Source organism: Pelophylax lessonae (assembly GCF_965119305.1).
Source record: "Pelophylax lessonae genome assembly, chromosome: 5".
NCBI classification, from domain to species: Eukaryota; Metazoa; Chordata; class Amphibia; order Anura; family Ranidae; genus Pelophylax; species Pelophylax lessonae.
The window spans coordinates 135,465,274-135,479,866 of record NC_138772.1 but is presented as its reverse complement, the minus strand read 5'-3'; the positions used below and the strand labels follow the sequence as shown (position 1 = coordinate 135,479,866).

General features: G+C 41.6%; 1 protein-coding gene across 1 annotated transcript in view; it reads right to left on the bottom strand.

Moving 5' to 3' along the window:
- Window positions 1-230: 230 nt before the first annotated feature.
- Window positions 231-14,593, bottom strand: part of SNX10 (sorting nexin 10) — a 94,692-nt gene continuing 80,329 nt past the window's right edge. Inside the window, exons 6-7 of the mRNA XM_082258404.1 lie at window positions 2,408-2,611; window positions 231-801 (exon numbers count right to left, since the gene is read on the bottom strand). Coding sequence (XP_082114530.1) covers window positions 699-801; window positions 2,408-2,611 — 307 coding nt within the window. The 3' untranslated portion in view covers window positions 231-698. The remainder of the gene's footprint in view (window positions 802-2,407; window positions 2,612-14,593) is intronic.

Below are 14,593 nucleotides of genomic sequence, written 5' to 3'. Positions count from 1 at the left end.
GAAGTAACCAATCAACTTTCATCATTCTCTCTGCTCCCAAAGGATGAAAGGGCTACTATAAAGCGGTGTGTAGTAAAATGTACCAGTGTGTCCTTGATTCATTTACAAGCTATACCTATCAAATAAATACATATACGATAATCATCTTAGTGAAGTCTACATTTAAGAAAGAAAAAAAAAAAAAAACTTGAAATAAATGACTATCATCTACACGCTGTCTATGTCTATTTTATTGAAAAGATCTACATTTGCAACATAATTCTAGGTTTAAATAAAATATACATGGGTATTGTCAGTAAAATGAAAATGTAACACATCCTCTACTTCCTGTACAATGTTAAATATCACTTCAATACCAATATCTGGAAAACTAGTTTCTATCTTTTTTCCACTTTTCCAGAGAAATGGACTGGTTTGCATATTTCAAACTTTGGTTCCCTTTAAGGCATTTTGGAATAATAGTGTATGTGCTTGAACATAAAGACCTTTACTTCATAAGGCAAAGATTAAAGTACAACAGAAATGATCATTCTGTACTCTATACTAATGGCAGATGAAGTCTGGTTGCTATGAGTTCTTGTAAATCTATGCACTACTTTAGAGTATATGCCTGCTAATGTTACCTTCTTAATAAACCTTTGGCAACAGTTCAGTAATAAACTACAGAATTGCACTTCCGGATCTGTACAGGGAAGGAACTACTTTGAAGGTGATGGAGCCAAGACAGTTGTCCATGCATCTCCGGGCTCTTTGCAGCCTCGTAGAAAACTGACGTCACTTGGGTGTCCGAGCACAGATGAACTGCAAAAATAAAAATAATAAATATATACACATATTAAAATATAAAATGTTATTTCTGAGAGTTTTCAGTTATTACTGTAATGTTGAACAGTAAGACTTAAGGTGAATTTAGAGAATTGCTGCACCTTTAGCAACCTAGACAGCATATTCCATTCAATGAGCCTAGTCATAATTTTATCCACATACTTTTAGGCTGCATTCACATGTCAGCGTTTGGATCGCGGGCAGAATCGCCACGATTCCGCCCGCAATCCGGAGATTATTGCAAATCGCGGGACGCCTGTGCGTTGCCCGTGATTTGCAATAGCCCCCCAAACGCTGAGCGATGCTGCCGCGATTTCCGCCTGCTGAATCGCGGTAACATCGCGCAAAAAAATCGCGGGACGCAATACGCTCCAAAGAAGCTCTTGTACTTTTTTGGGCGTAATGCGTCCCGCGATTTTTTTTTGCGCGATGTTACCGCGATTCGGCAGGCGGAAATCGCGGCAACATCGCTCAGCGTTTGGGGGGCAATTGCAAATCACGGGGCAACGCACAGGCGTCCCGCGATTTGCAATAATCTCCGGATCGCGGGCGGAATCGCCCCGCGATCCATACGCTGACATGTGAACGGAGCCTTAAATGTAGGTTCACATGTGTGTGGTGTGTTTGTGAAGAAACATCAGTACAGCCACCCATTCATGTGAATGGGTTGCTGAACCTGCTAAAATGCAGGGGAAAAAAAAAAAAAAAAAAAAAACACAACGCACTTTTTTTTTTAAATCACGTTGCACAAAGTCACATTGATGCACGGGGGTGCCATTAGGAATTTTTGGTACCCCTGTGCGTCTATTAAAGAGCAGTGTGTTTTGCTTGCACAAGTGTTAACCTAGGCTAGGATTAGAGGTGCATTAACAAAAATAGCCACTGTGCTGCATTACTAAACCGGAAGCACAGAAGGTGGATGCAATGAGAAAAACAGCTGGTGAAGTGTACAATATAATTATATATTATATATATATATTTTATATATATATAATCACATTTTTGGAGGTATAATTTATATACACATACCATACGCTCCTTTATTTATTTTTTTACTAATGGGCACTATAAATAAGCCCATGTAGAGAGAATGCATTCACATCCACAAAATCCCAAAATATAGATTCCCTTTGCTTGGGGGGTGATATAATCAGGATCAGAGATGTGAGGAGGGTGCGCAGCAAGGGAGGGGATGAGTAGGGGGATGGGGAGAAGGAAATTGGTTTTCACAACACACTCAAAGCCTGAGTAGCAGAGGAGAACTTTAATTATCTCCAGTCAGAAAGAGAGACAGGAAATTTGGACTTTTAATTAGCCATTTGGAGTGTGGTTAGATTTTTTTTTTTTTTTAAACCAGATAATTTAAACGCGAATAATTCAAGTCTGACTAAATGAAATTCACATAATCAGAATGCAGATAATTGAATTTCTACTGCATCCATTAATTCAGTGTGGAGGTGTGCGAGGCCTCTTATGAGAAGCCTGTCACAGCTCAATAAAATCTCAGTCAATTAATTTTTTCATTATCGAAGTATTATACCAACAACAGAAAATAAGCGGGGCTACCGCACATGAAAAGTACCTCTCAGGAGCCACGTTACAACTTGTTTGTTCTTCCGCCTCTTCAGGAAACCGCCGGTTTGATTTGGCAAACTTGTGTATAGCATCAGCCACGGAGTATTTGGTCTGCCCAGATACACAGGATTCGATCTCCTCCGGACTCAGCTGGGTTTGTAAGAAAAGGTGAAGTCGGCTGTCTGAGAGTAATAGTGGGCACTGTACCACCCTGCAAAGAGAAACAGAGTAAGAGATTACTTCTAAAGCTGGTTTCTGCCACATGGTTTGGGTTCGAGTCATTTGAAAGTCCATTCATGCCACTTAAAGGTTTACAGGAAAATGTGGTCATCAATAACATTTGCACTTAATGCTAATGGTAAGATATCAACAAGAGAGTAGCAGAGCCCTGGGAAACCCAACAAGGGTTCTAAACCTTCCCCACTGCACCAAAAAAACCAACTCCTCTGGCCAAATAGTCTTTGGTTTTTTGAAACTGTGGCGAAGGGTTTGTACAACTTTTTTTATTGCTTTCTTTGTTCCCTGTGAGATCTAACCTCTCAATCTTTCGTAAACTTTCCACTTCCTGTTGAGGAGAGGAAGTGCAGGAAAAGCTACCTGACAGGGACATAGAGAGCAATTAAAACCTGACAGAGGTTCAATTTTCACCCTTCTCACTCTGTTCATAAAACAATTTCATATATTTCTCTGTGACTCTGCTGGTGAGATATCAGCACATGAGTTTCTTGGCCTGAACAACTGCTGAGGTCCTCCTGAGGGCTCTACCTGAGGGATTTTTATTACAGCTGGATTCACAGTTAAATGCTTGCACTGTAGTGCATGTTTTACACTCTGGGCCTCATGCACACTGGACAATTTAGCAGCTGCTTCTAGGGACATCAGAGGTTCTTCTCGCGCTTCTAAACTCCCCTGCATCTTAGCCTATATGTCCATGCACACATCAGCTTTTAGCAGCGTTTAGTAGCAGGGGCTTTTAGGAGGCAAAAAAAAAAAAAAAAAGGACCTCACTGCCAGTGCATCCAGGAACAGCAGCGTTTTGGCAGAAAAAGAGTTTGATGCGTATTAACGCGTTTAAATACTAAGGTGTCCAAACACTTGTTAACGTTAGGCACGTTTAGTGCTAGAGTTAATTCATTTCAATGGCCAGTATACATTATTCTGGCCAATGACATGAATGCCTAAGTGATTAACGCCTGTGAACGCACCTAAACGCATCAAGCGATTTTTTCTGCAAAAATGTTGCTGCCAGGAGGAAAGGCTTTTAGGAGGGTTTCTAAAACGCCTGGTGTGCATGAGGTCCTATGATGTGTTGACTTGTGTTGCCATTCCTATCGAAAGCCCTGAAAACATACACAGCAGTGGAGGATGAAAATAAACACAACCTTTTCATGGCCAATGCATGGCAATCCATTGCATTTATGTGCATGCATAGGATGTAAACTGGCAATTGGATTATCAACGCAAAGCTGATGCTTGCAAAAATAGTCACATCCTGAAAATGAAATAAGCAAAAGGCCTAAGGCTACATTCACACCTGAGCGTAGCGTTTTTCGCGCGTTTTTTACCGCGATTTTACCGCGATTTTTGCGGCGTTTTTTACCGCGATTTTACCGCGATTTTTGTGCAGGCGTTTTTAGATTGAATAGAGATCAATGGAAAACGCCTGTAATCTGCCCAAAAAGAAGCTCATGTACTTTTTTGAGCGTTGGGCGTTTTGTATACAGCATCAAAACGCTCAGATGTGAACAGGGGCCATTGAAATGAATAGGATTTGTCTTGTTGGGCGTTTTGAGAGCTGATCCTAGAGCAGAAAAACGCCCCAAAAACGCCCAGATGTGAACGGAGCCTTAGAGAAGAAGGTAATGGTTGATAAAATCAACAGTCATTTGTGGATGAAAGTTTGTTGGGGCAAACTGGTAAAAAAATGGAGCACACAGAATCTGGAAAAGCTGTACATGACAACCAACTATATATAATCATACACACACACTGTATCTCACAAAACTGAGTACACCCCTCACATTTATGTTAATGTTTTATTATATATTTCCATGTGACAACACTGAAGAAATTACACTGCTACAATGTAAAGTGAGTGAGTGTACAGCTTATATAACAGTGTAAATATCCTGTGCCCTCAAAATAACAACACACAGCCATTAAGTCTAAACCGCTGGCAACAAAAGTGAGTACACCCCTAGGTGAAAATGTCCAAATTGGGCCCAAAGTGTCAATATTTTGTGTGGCTACCATTATTTTCCAGCACTGCCTTAACCCTCTTGGGCATAGAGTTCACCAGAGCTTCACAGGTTGCCACTGGAGTCCTCCTTCACTCCCCCATGATGACATCATGGAGCTGGTGGATGTTAGAGACCTTGCACTCCTCCACCTTCTATTTGATGATGCCCCACAAATGCCCAATAGGGTTTAGGTCTGGAGACATGCTTGGCCATTCCATCACCCTTACCCTCAGCTTCTTTACATTATTCACAAAAATGTGAGGGGTGTACTCACTTTTGTGAGATTATATATCTCTATCTATCTATCTATCTATCTATCTATCTATCTATCTATCTATCTATCTATCTATCTATCTATCATTATATTACACACATATACACCTTTTTCCCCACTTTTATTTTACAAGTGATTACATTCCCTCTGTTCTCAGCTGCATGAGAGCTGGTAGAGAAGATGCATTACAGAGTTTGCCAGTAAATGGCTGTGCAGTGGGGGCGTGTCAGGACAAGTCTGATTATTGGAGGAGAGCAGGCCGAGTTCCCAGCATAGCTAGAGAACTGACCACATGTGTGTTCCAGCTTAGGGAGGTCAGTTTTTAACAGGAAAAGCAGAGGGACTGGCAAGAATACCAGGGATTTCACACAAAGGAAGTAATACAAAGTACAGGATACTTTATCATACAAGTACATGGTACAGCAGCCAAACATCAGAAATATGAAAGGTTGGGGTAACAAATGCTTTAGGCTTTTCAAATGAAAGCTAGGAGCCAATTGGATATCGCAGCTGTTCCAGATTCTGTCTGCTTAAGTTTTGATAAATTCTGCTCGTTGTATGCTGGCTACTTTGATTTAGGGGAACAAGCATTGTCTAAGGTAGGCTATATAACCTCCAAAAATACATGGGTAATTTTAATAATTGTTGTACATCCAAGAACACACACCACAATTGAAGTAAACAATCATGAACCCAGGTTCTTTAGCTTATGATGAAAACAAAATCCATAAGCAGAGGACACCTTCATTAAAAATCCATATGAAAGGTGATCAGCAACCCCAGAGATAAAAGCAGCTGAACTTCTATGCAAATCTTGACTTCTGTCTAGCCTGCCCGCCTCGCTCTTCCTAGCCTCCTCATTGGTTTTCTAATGAGATGGGTGATCTCCTGAGACTTGGGCAGGTCATGGCCAAGCTCCGCTTTCACAAGAAAAGTAAATTCATAGAGCCTTGGTCTTCCAATAGTTTTTGAAGACAACATCTGCTTATGCCGCTTTCTTTCAAGTGTTAAAATGTTGTGACAAGTTTATTTTAGACTATTACGTGTCATCTAGAGTTCTGCTTTAAAAGTCATTTATAAAACATGCAATAAAAGCCTCTCTCAAAGCAGTTTTATCTTTATTTCGGTGGTATGCATTGGGTCTTAAAGGACACTTCCATGACAGAAGATAAAGCCTTCTCCACCCTAAGGTGTCACAAGTCCAACCTGTTCTAGTCTTGTGCAGCTCAGCATCATACTGCGTATGGTCTCGGTGTAGATCTGGTCCATACACTACAGTTACAAATGACGGTAAATGAGGTTTGCGCTGTAATGGTTCTCTTAAGACACCAAGGGCCATATTTATCATGTAAATTTATACGAAAGCAAATTATCGTAGCAGTAGAGGTTTCTGGTGAATAATACTTCTGTCATCCTAACTACAATGTAATCTATATATCTTTCAAATAAATATCTAGTGTGCCACATAACAAACAGTCTCTTTAAAAACAAGTATGGGCAAAGCCTGGACTAAATCATTATAACAGCCATGTGTGCCCATGAATCAGAAGCAGGACAGGAAGAATTTGGAGTCTGGAGAGTTGGCAGCAACAACGCTGGAAAAGGAAAAGAAAGAGAGATCATTTACTGGCCACCAAAGAGTCTCTACAGCAATGCCCAAGATGCAAATAATAAAGCAGGATACACAGTCAGAACTCAGCGTGGAAAGCTGAACTTAGAAAAGACAATTCATAACCCATAGGAAGCAAATAAAAAGAAGATGGATGTGTTAATCGACAGCCAAATAATCAAAAGCCAGAAAAAGTAATGAGCTAAACATCAAACATTATTTTAACTGCTGCTAAACTCAACAATGGTACAGTGGTGAATGGGGGTATTAAAGTAAGCATACACGTCCTGTCCTACCAGTACCAAGATAATCTTGCAGTACTGCCATTCTAAGACCTGTTACCTAATGCCGCAGTGGCAGATTGGAGAGCGCTATCAATGGTGCATGAGGGGCTCACATCTATTCTCACTGATACCAAGTTCCTGAAGGTATGGGACCCCTGGATTACCTTTAAAGGCAGTGTAGGTCAGCCCTTTTCAACTAGGGTGCCCAAGCAACCTGGGATGCCTTCAAGTTTTTTTAGGGGTGCCTTAGTAAAATGCCTAAAAATTTACCAAAAACTGTATACAAGCCAGCTGGTGAATCAAGCCTGCCTTTTAGCTGCACAAAGCCCTAAGTTTTCACTGTGCACCATTACAACCTTCTAGCTGCCGGTGTCCTAACAACCAATGACCTCACCTGGTGATGAGAACATCTGGCCCCTGCACAGAATACTTTCTGCCCCTCCCCTGCCCCTCTCCCTCACCACTTGGGTCACATTAGCGAGGGAGATAAACTGAGGGAGAAGAGAAAAACACAGGCATACTAGTCAGTACCAGTGTGCAACAGTGCATTTGCTTTGGAAGAATACACCACCTCTAACGTTGGGTGTCCTACGTGTGTGGATGTTGCTGCATATATGTATGCAAGCTTTTTTCGTTTTTTACATTTTAGAATGGCATGCCTCAAGATTGTACATTTTAAAGGGTGCCTCGAGTGAAAAGGTTGAAAAACAGTTTAGGTTTGGACCGCTTGGTTAAAGATATGACTGCTTGAACAGACTCTCTCCCTCCCCCCTAACCCCCAGGCAAGCGCCCCCTTCTCTCTATAGCCCACTTGGGAGGATAGGCAGCCCTCATTTACTCCCTTCTCTTGGCACTCAGTCCCCCTGCTCACGGGAAGCCTTATTGGCAATACATTTCCTTATGGTTTTGTCTTTTGAGTCATAGGGCTGCTGGATTTGTATATTTTCTAGTTCCGTTCTCGGCTTCTGAAAAAATGTTGTCCAAAAAGGGCTTGTCGTCATGTACCAGCCTCTACTGCTGTACTTTCACCAATGCACTTGTCAGTTTATAACTTTTTGTACCTTTTGTTACAAAAACTTTAACAAAATCTAAAACAATCTTTCTGAAACAAAGTGAATGAAGACTATCGATGTCAGCCTCCAAAGCACGCAGTATCACATAATACCAAGTTTAGTTAAGAAAACAAAGTTAAGGCCTGTGTTCATGAGCTTTTGTTCACTTCATAACAGTTTCTCTCCCCTAACAAGTCTATAGGGACGCAAAAACAACTTGATGCAGGTCAACTGGACCAGTCAATGAATTCTAAAGTGTCTCAAACTGATGTCAAATGTGCGCTGCATTTTCCAAAGGGACAAGCCCAAAATCAACTGAGACAGACCCTTACACGCATCGAAAGCCGCTCTGCCATATTTTGAGGTCTTCATAGTGATTAAAGTTGACCCAACTCTTAAGATTAGGTTCACTTTAAAAAGAACACAGCATAATATTTCAATGAAATCAATATAGGGAGAGACACCTCAGTTGCAAATTCACACTTTTTTACCTCCATCAATGACACACACACACACACACACACACACACACACACACACACACTTTCCAACTCAGGCACTTGACATGTTCTTAATTAAAAGCTGCAATTTAGAAAACGCTATTTTACATCATTAGTGCATCAATTCAGCAATGCTGGGGGGGAAAGATTAATGCACATTAATTAATGCATGCACACTCAGGCCAGTGATCTACTACTTTGCCAATATGCAAGTTCTCATCAGGAGAAGTTGCATGTTTGTGCTTGAACAGTTGTCAAATAGCGATCAGCCAGGAAAATCCATCCCAGCTTATCGATTCTTCCCCAAAGTAGGTACTAGCATCAGAAAGATCTACGGTTGGGAGTGTTTTTCAATCAGACATTTAAAAGGCCAAAACCGGCAATTCTCCGATGTCTGTAGGCACCTAAAAATAAACCTGCACCCAGATCATGCATATGTAAAAAGAATTTACATCTTCTTACCACGGTAAAAAGCACTTTAAAATAAACCCCTCATTCACATCTGTATTTATAAGCATTGTGGAATAATTAATTTAAAGTTCACAACACAAACAATTAAATTTTTATTTTTCTTATGGAGAACAGAATCTTGGCAGCCTGAACACTCTCTCAGGTCAAAGTGGAACTCCAGGAATGATCTTTTTTGCAATACTCACATTGATCCAAGCTAGACCAACGCAAGTATCTGCTACCTGGAGGGCTGTGGAGGATGTCTGTCTAATTTACTGCAGTCTACGCCTTATACTGTACAGTGATCATTTTATTCTTCATGGGGTGGGGGAATACCTACACCAGGGGCTTCTCCTTTGCACACTGAACACAGGAGCTAACTCACTCAATACTTCCATCATTCAGAGAACACCTTACATTCTCCACCCCCCCCCCCCCCCAATGCATTCAGAGCGTTCTCTGATTGAACTAATTAAAGAGGAGGATTAATAACAACATCTTGATCTCCACCTCATCCAAAGAAAATCTTCTGGTCACTAAAACAAAAATACAAGGAGCTCTCTGAATGGTGGCGGTGTCAATCAAGTGATCTCCTGTGTTCGGTGTGCAGAGAGAAAGACACTCCAGCAGCAGAAGATCACAGCAATTAGGGTTTGTAGCAAGGACTACTACAGTAGCTTACAGTGCCCCCCTCTGGATATAGGATATGGTTGCTTACACTGAGCCAAGTTGTACCAATCTAAGTTTGCGCAAATATTCATTACTCGACTACCGCTTTAACAACCAGCAAGTCTTTCTGACCTAGTAGACAAACTAAAACCCGAGCCTGTGTTGAGATCTTGGAGAGTGAAAAAAATGCACATTTAGGGCTTGTTCACACTATTTGCAGTGACCTGCATTTTTCCATGCTGCATAAAACACAAGTCACCGCTAGGGCACATAGAAAACAATTCATCCTATTTGCCCTGGTGACCATTGTTTACAGGACTAAAGTGAGAAAAATTCAAAAATTGATTTGGCACCAAAAAAAAGACCTGAAGGAATTCTCCCAATAGGTAAATGTGGAAGATTTTTCAGACTCTGGAGAGATGTCTTTCTAATCCCTGTTGGGTCTCTGAAAAACAGGAAGTAAAGAAAAATCTCCCCAATGGGACACCGACCCCGTTATTGTCAGAGCACCCTCCATCATCGCATTGGCATGTTCCAAGTCTGTCCTATGAATGGATTATTACACAGGTAGGTGGGCTGTGGGTGGCAAAATACGATCCTTGCAACCTGTATTTTTAAATATACCCTATTGTACCAAACTACTGCTTCTAAACGTTTATTTTAGAAGTTGGAATTTAGCCTCGTGCTTAGGCCAAAAAACATTAATTATATATATATATATATATATATATATACACACATATACACACACACACACACACACATACATACATACATATACACACACATATACACAAACTTTAATGACATCCCAGTTTTAGTCCATGGGGTTCAATATTGAGTTGGCACACCCTTTGCTGCAATAACCGCTTCAACTTATCCGTGAAGGCTGTCCACAAGGTTTAGGAGTGCATCTATGGGCAGGTTTGACCATTCTTCCAGAAGCCAGGAAGAAGAGGTAAGGCACTGATGTTGGAGAGACGGCCTGGCTCACAGTGTGTGCTCCAATTCATCCCAAAAGTGTTCCATCAGGTTGAGGTCAGGACTCTGTGCAGGCCTGTCAAGTTCCTCCATCCCAAACTCGCTCATCAATGTCTTTATGGACCTTGCTTTGTACACTGGTGCGCAGTCATGTTGGAACAGGAAGGGCCCATCCCCAAACTGTTCCCACAAAGTTGGGAGCATAAAATTCTTCAAAATGTCTTGGTATGCTGACGGCTTAACACTAAGCACTGGAACTAAGGGGCCAATCCCAACCACTGAAAAGCAACCAGACACCATAATTCCCCCCTCACCAAATGATGTGGGCCAGTGCACAAAGCAAGGTCCATAAAGACATGCGTGCACAGAGGCCTGACCTCAACCTGATAGAACACCTTATACAGACTAGGATGGCATTAAAGTTCATGTGCGTGTAAAGGCAGGCGTCCCAATAATTTTGACAATATAGTGTGTGTAATATATATATATTATTATTATTATACAGGATTTATATAGCGCCAACAGTTTGCGCAGCGCTTAACAAAATGAGGGCAGACATTACAGTTACAATACAATTTGGAACAAAAGGAAACAGAGGGCCCTGCTCGTTAGAGCTTACAACCTAATATATATATATATATATATATATATATATATATATATATATATATATATATTCTCAAATAGCGGGCTCCTATAGTTCCGTCAATATACAAAAAAAGGAAGGGATGAGGTATCCTTATGATGCAAAAATCTTTTAACTTTAAAAACCAATGCATACATATAAAGAGCATCAAGCCAAGCAGCAATCTATACATTCTTTCTACTAGTACACTCTCTATAGCCAAGTCCACATTTTGATTTCTTCATGGACTACCAGCAAGGTTAACAGCAGAAGTGCCTGCAGGAATATGACCAAGATGATCTCATTTAACTAGGTAACAGGTACTCCAGATAATTAACAGAAATGCAAGTTCTTCAAATTAAAACCACTAATTGTGCAAGCGTACAGAGCTCTAATAAGCTGCCAAATTAACATTAGAAAATGTGCTTCCGTGACATAAAGATTCAGCTTTATCATGTAGATTTTTATGCAGCATAAATGACTACATTACACACAATGTGGGTAGGTGGCATTCTGCGCTGGAGACCCCAAGCTGCCTCCAGTGCACATACCAAGAACAGGAAATTACAAAGGGAACTCGCTATAGACATAGTACACGAAGACACGGATAAACACAAATTTATTGCCCAGAGCAATGATATTTATCCAACAAAAAGAGATCTATTCTTCATGGCTATAGCAAACAGATCATCCATTTTATCCAACCACACACACACAGACAGTGTCTGATTGGTGGCTCTGGGTAGAACACTTTTTCTTTTAGACACTTTGATAAAGTGTACATGGCTTTTGCATAAATATATTTACAGCATGGTTCACTACTTTAAGGCATCTGAAACATGGTGCATACCTTTCATCAACCAGAGCAAAACTTCATTTTACTGTGTGCACCCACAAAAAGGGACCATTAGCACCCTAACATTTAAAGTAACTTTTTCCCTATTTTGGATGAGTAGGCGATAACCGGCAGGCTTTTTTTTTTGCCATCAGTCCCTCTTTATTTTCGAGTACTCTTTAAATACCCTTATAAACGACTGCTACAGAAATAACTGTCAGCATTAGAGGATTTCCCCAACTTTCTCTAACCACTTAAAGCGGAGCTCCAGTCAAAAGTCGAAGTTCCGCTTTAAGGCCTCCTCCCTAACTCCTGTTTGTGAAATGGAGCTTTTGGGGAGGAGGGGAGAACAGGTACCCAATTTTGACAGATACCCATTCCCACTTCTGCTCCGATAGCCTTAAAGTGGTTGCAAACCCCAGGAGGAAAAACAAAACAAGACCAAGGCATAATGCGCTGGTATGAATCACATACTAGCTCATTATGAAATGCTTACCTTAGAAGGAAGCCCTCCAGTGGCGCCCACACACCGCTGAGACGGCTGACATTTTCCCCAGTGTCTCTTCCAGGCTCACGGGCTCCGGGGCGCTGAGCGGCCAGAGCCACAATGAGGTCACTCCCGCGCATGCGCACAGGAGTGGCCGTTTACGGTACAGGCTCTGAAGGTCCGGCACGGTAAGCCGAACCTTCAGAGCGCATGCACCGATGACATCTTCAGCTGCATGCACTCTGAATATCTCCTAAACTGTGCAAGTTTAGGAGATATTCACAGTACTTACAGGTAAGCCCCATTATAGGCTTACCTGTAGATACAAGTAAAAACAAAGACTTTACTTCCACTTTAAGCGACTGGAAGCGGAACCCCCCACTCACGTATGCAGTGGGCACCCGGTGAAGCCACAAGCACAGGTGGTCAAAACCGGTGCCCAAAGTGAAGATGCCGATGCCACATGGAGGACATCGAGAACACTGCTTGGGTGAGCACACAGCTGGATCCTCAGACAGGTTAGTGGATGTTTATTCTAAGGCCCCTTTCACACTTGCAGACCGTTCAGATCAGTTTTTCAGGCGGATCTGAACGGACGCCCCATGCATCTCTATGGGGCAGCGGATGTCAGCAGACATATCCGCTGACATCCGATCCTGTCCATCAAATCCGGATGGATGGAAACCCTATTTTCCATCCGTCTGGCTGATCGGATCGAAAGAGAAAGGAAGACAGCGGGGATCCGACACCTCCATCTCCGCACACAGAGTGGAGACGGAGCTGGCATCTGCCTGCTCAACAGGGATTGGCGAATTGATCCCCCGCTGAGCAGCACGGTTCCGTTGACGGAACAGAGTCGTGTGAAAGGAACCTAAGTCAGCAGCTACAGTTTTTAAACCATGTACAGTATTGTACACGAGTTTAGGCACCTCAAGTGCTTAAACTTTAATGAATTCCACTGGCCATAACATAAAATTTATTCTGGCCACTGAACTGCGTTTCTGCTCTTCAGCTCCTCTCCTGAACGTGCCTTTAGTGTTTGTTTTTTTCGTCATTCATCTGTATTGAGATATATAGGCCTACCACTGCTGACCTTCAGAACATGTTCGTAACCAAGCTGGCCTGCTGATCCAGAAGCTTTACCACTATCTCCATTGCAAACATCAAACAAAAAAAACAAAAAAGGAAGTTTGTAGACCAGGAGTTAAAAGTTCTGCTTTTACTGGCTGCATGCTGGTTTCCAAAACTTGGAATCCCTGATCTAAAACAAACTGCCAGGTAATACTTTCACATTCAGGTCAGAAATCACTGCACCCTTTCCGAATGTCACCCCATGGCCAACTACTGAGAAAATGTTAAAAAAAAAAAACATACCTAATAATGCAATAGTTCACTACAACAAAAAAAGCAATCAAAGATCAGCTTTCAAGGTTTATTGTAGTCAAGACTACTGATCTTTATTCTGTGATTGGCTGCTTTAAATGTTCATTTACACCACTGCTTCTTGATCCCCTCAGCAGTTCGAAACTTACAGGCAGTAACTTTTATACAATAAGATTTAAGAAAAAGGGAATTAAAAAATAAAAAAAAAAATCGAGAACACGATCCAAGAGATTATTAGACTAATTGTCCTGCCAGAAAGCCCGGCCTAGAAATTATTACTCCAGGAGTGAAGGGCAGCAAAAGCTGCCAGGAAGATCTATTCACCGCCTGCTTTGTAAATGCCCCCTACGTCATATTAGGCTCAAAAAAAGCTGCTTTTTCAGGAGTTTTAGCTATTTTTTTTTCTCCTCCTCCTTTAAACTCCCCTTCACGTTCGCCTATTGACTGGTTCACACTACAAGTTTTATTTGTCCCCTGCTGACCTGTTGTGTTCTGACAGGGGGACACGCCCCCCCCCAACCCCCACCGGAACACTCCAATCAGCACTCTCTAAAATTGGCTGAGAGCGCTGATTTGGAGTCGGTTGGCTGCTGGTTTTCCATACACACGGGCAAAATGTCGGCCTTTTTTTTATTTATTTATCAACTGGCCCATGTCTTCTGACATTCGGCCCGTATGTGTCCGTGCACACAATTGGCGTTTTTAGGAGTTTAGTTGCAGAGGAGTGAACAGAAGAGGAAAAAAAAAAAAAAAATAAGGGTTTAACATTAATGGATTCTAATGTGCGGAATTCTGGCCAATAGA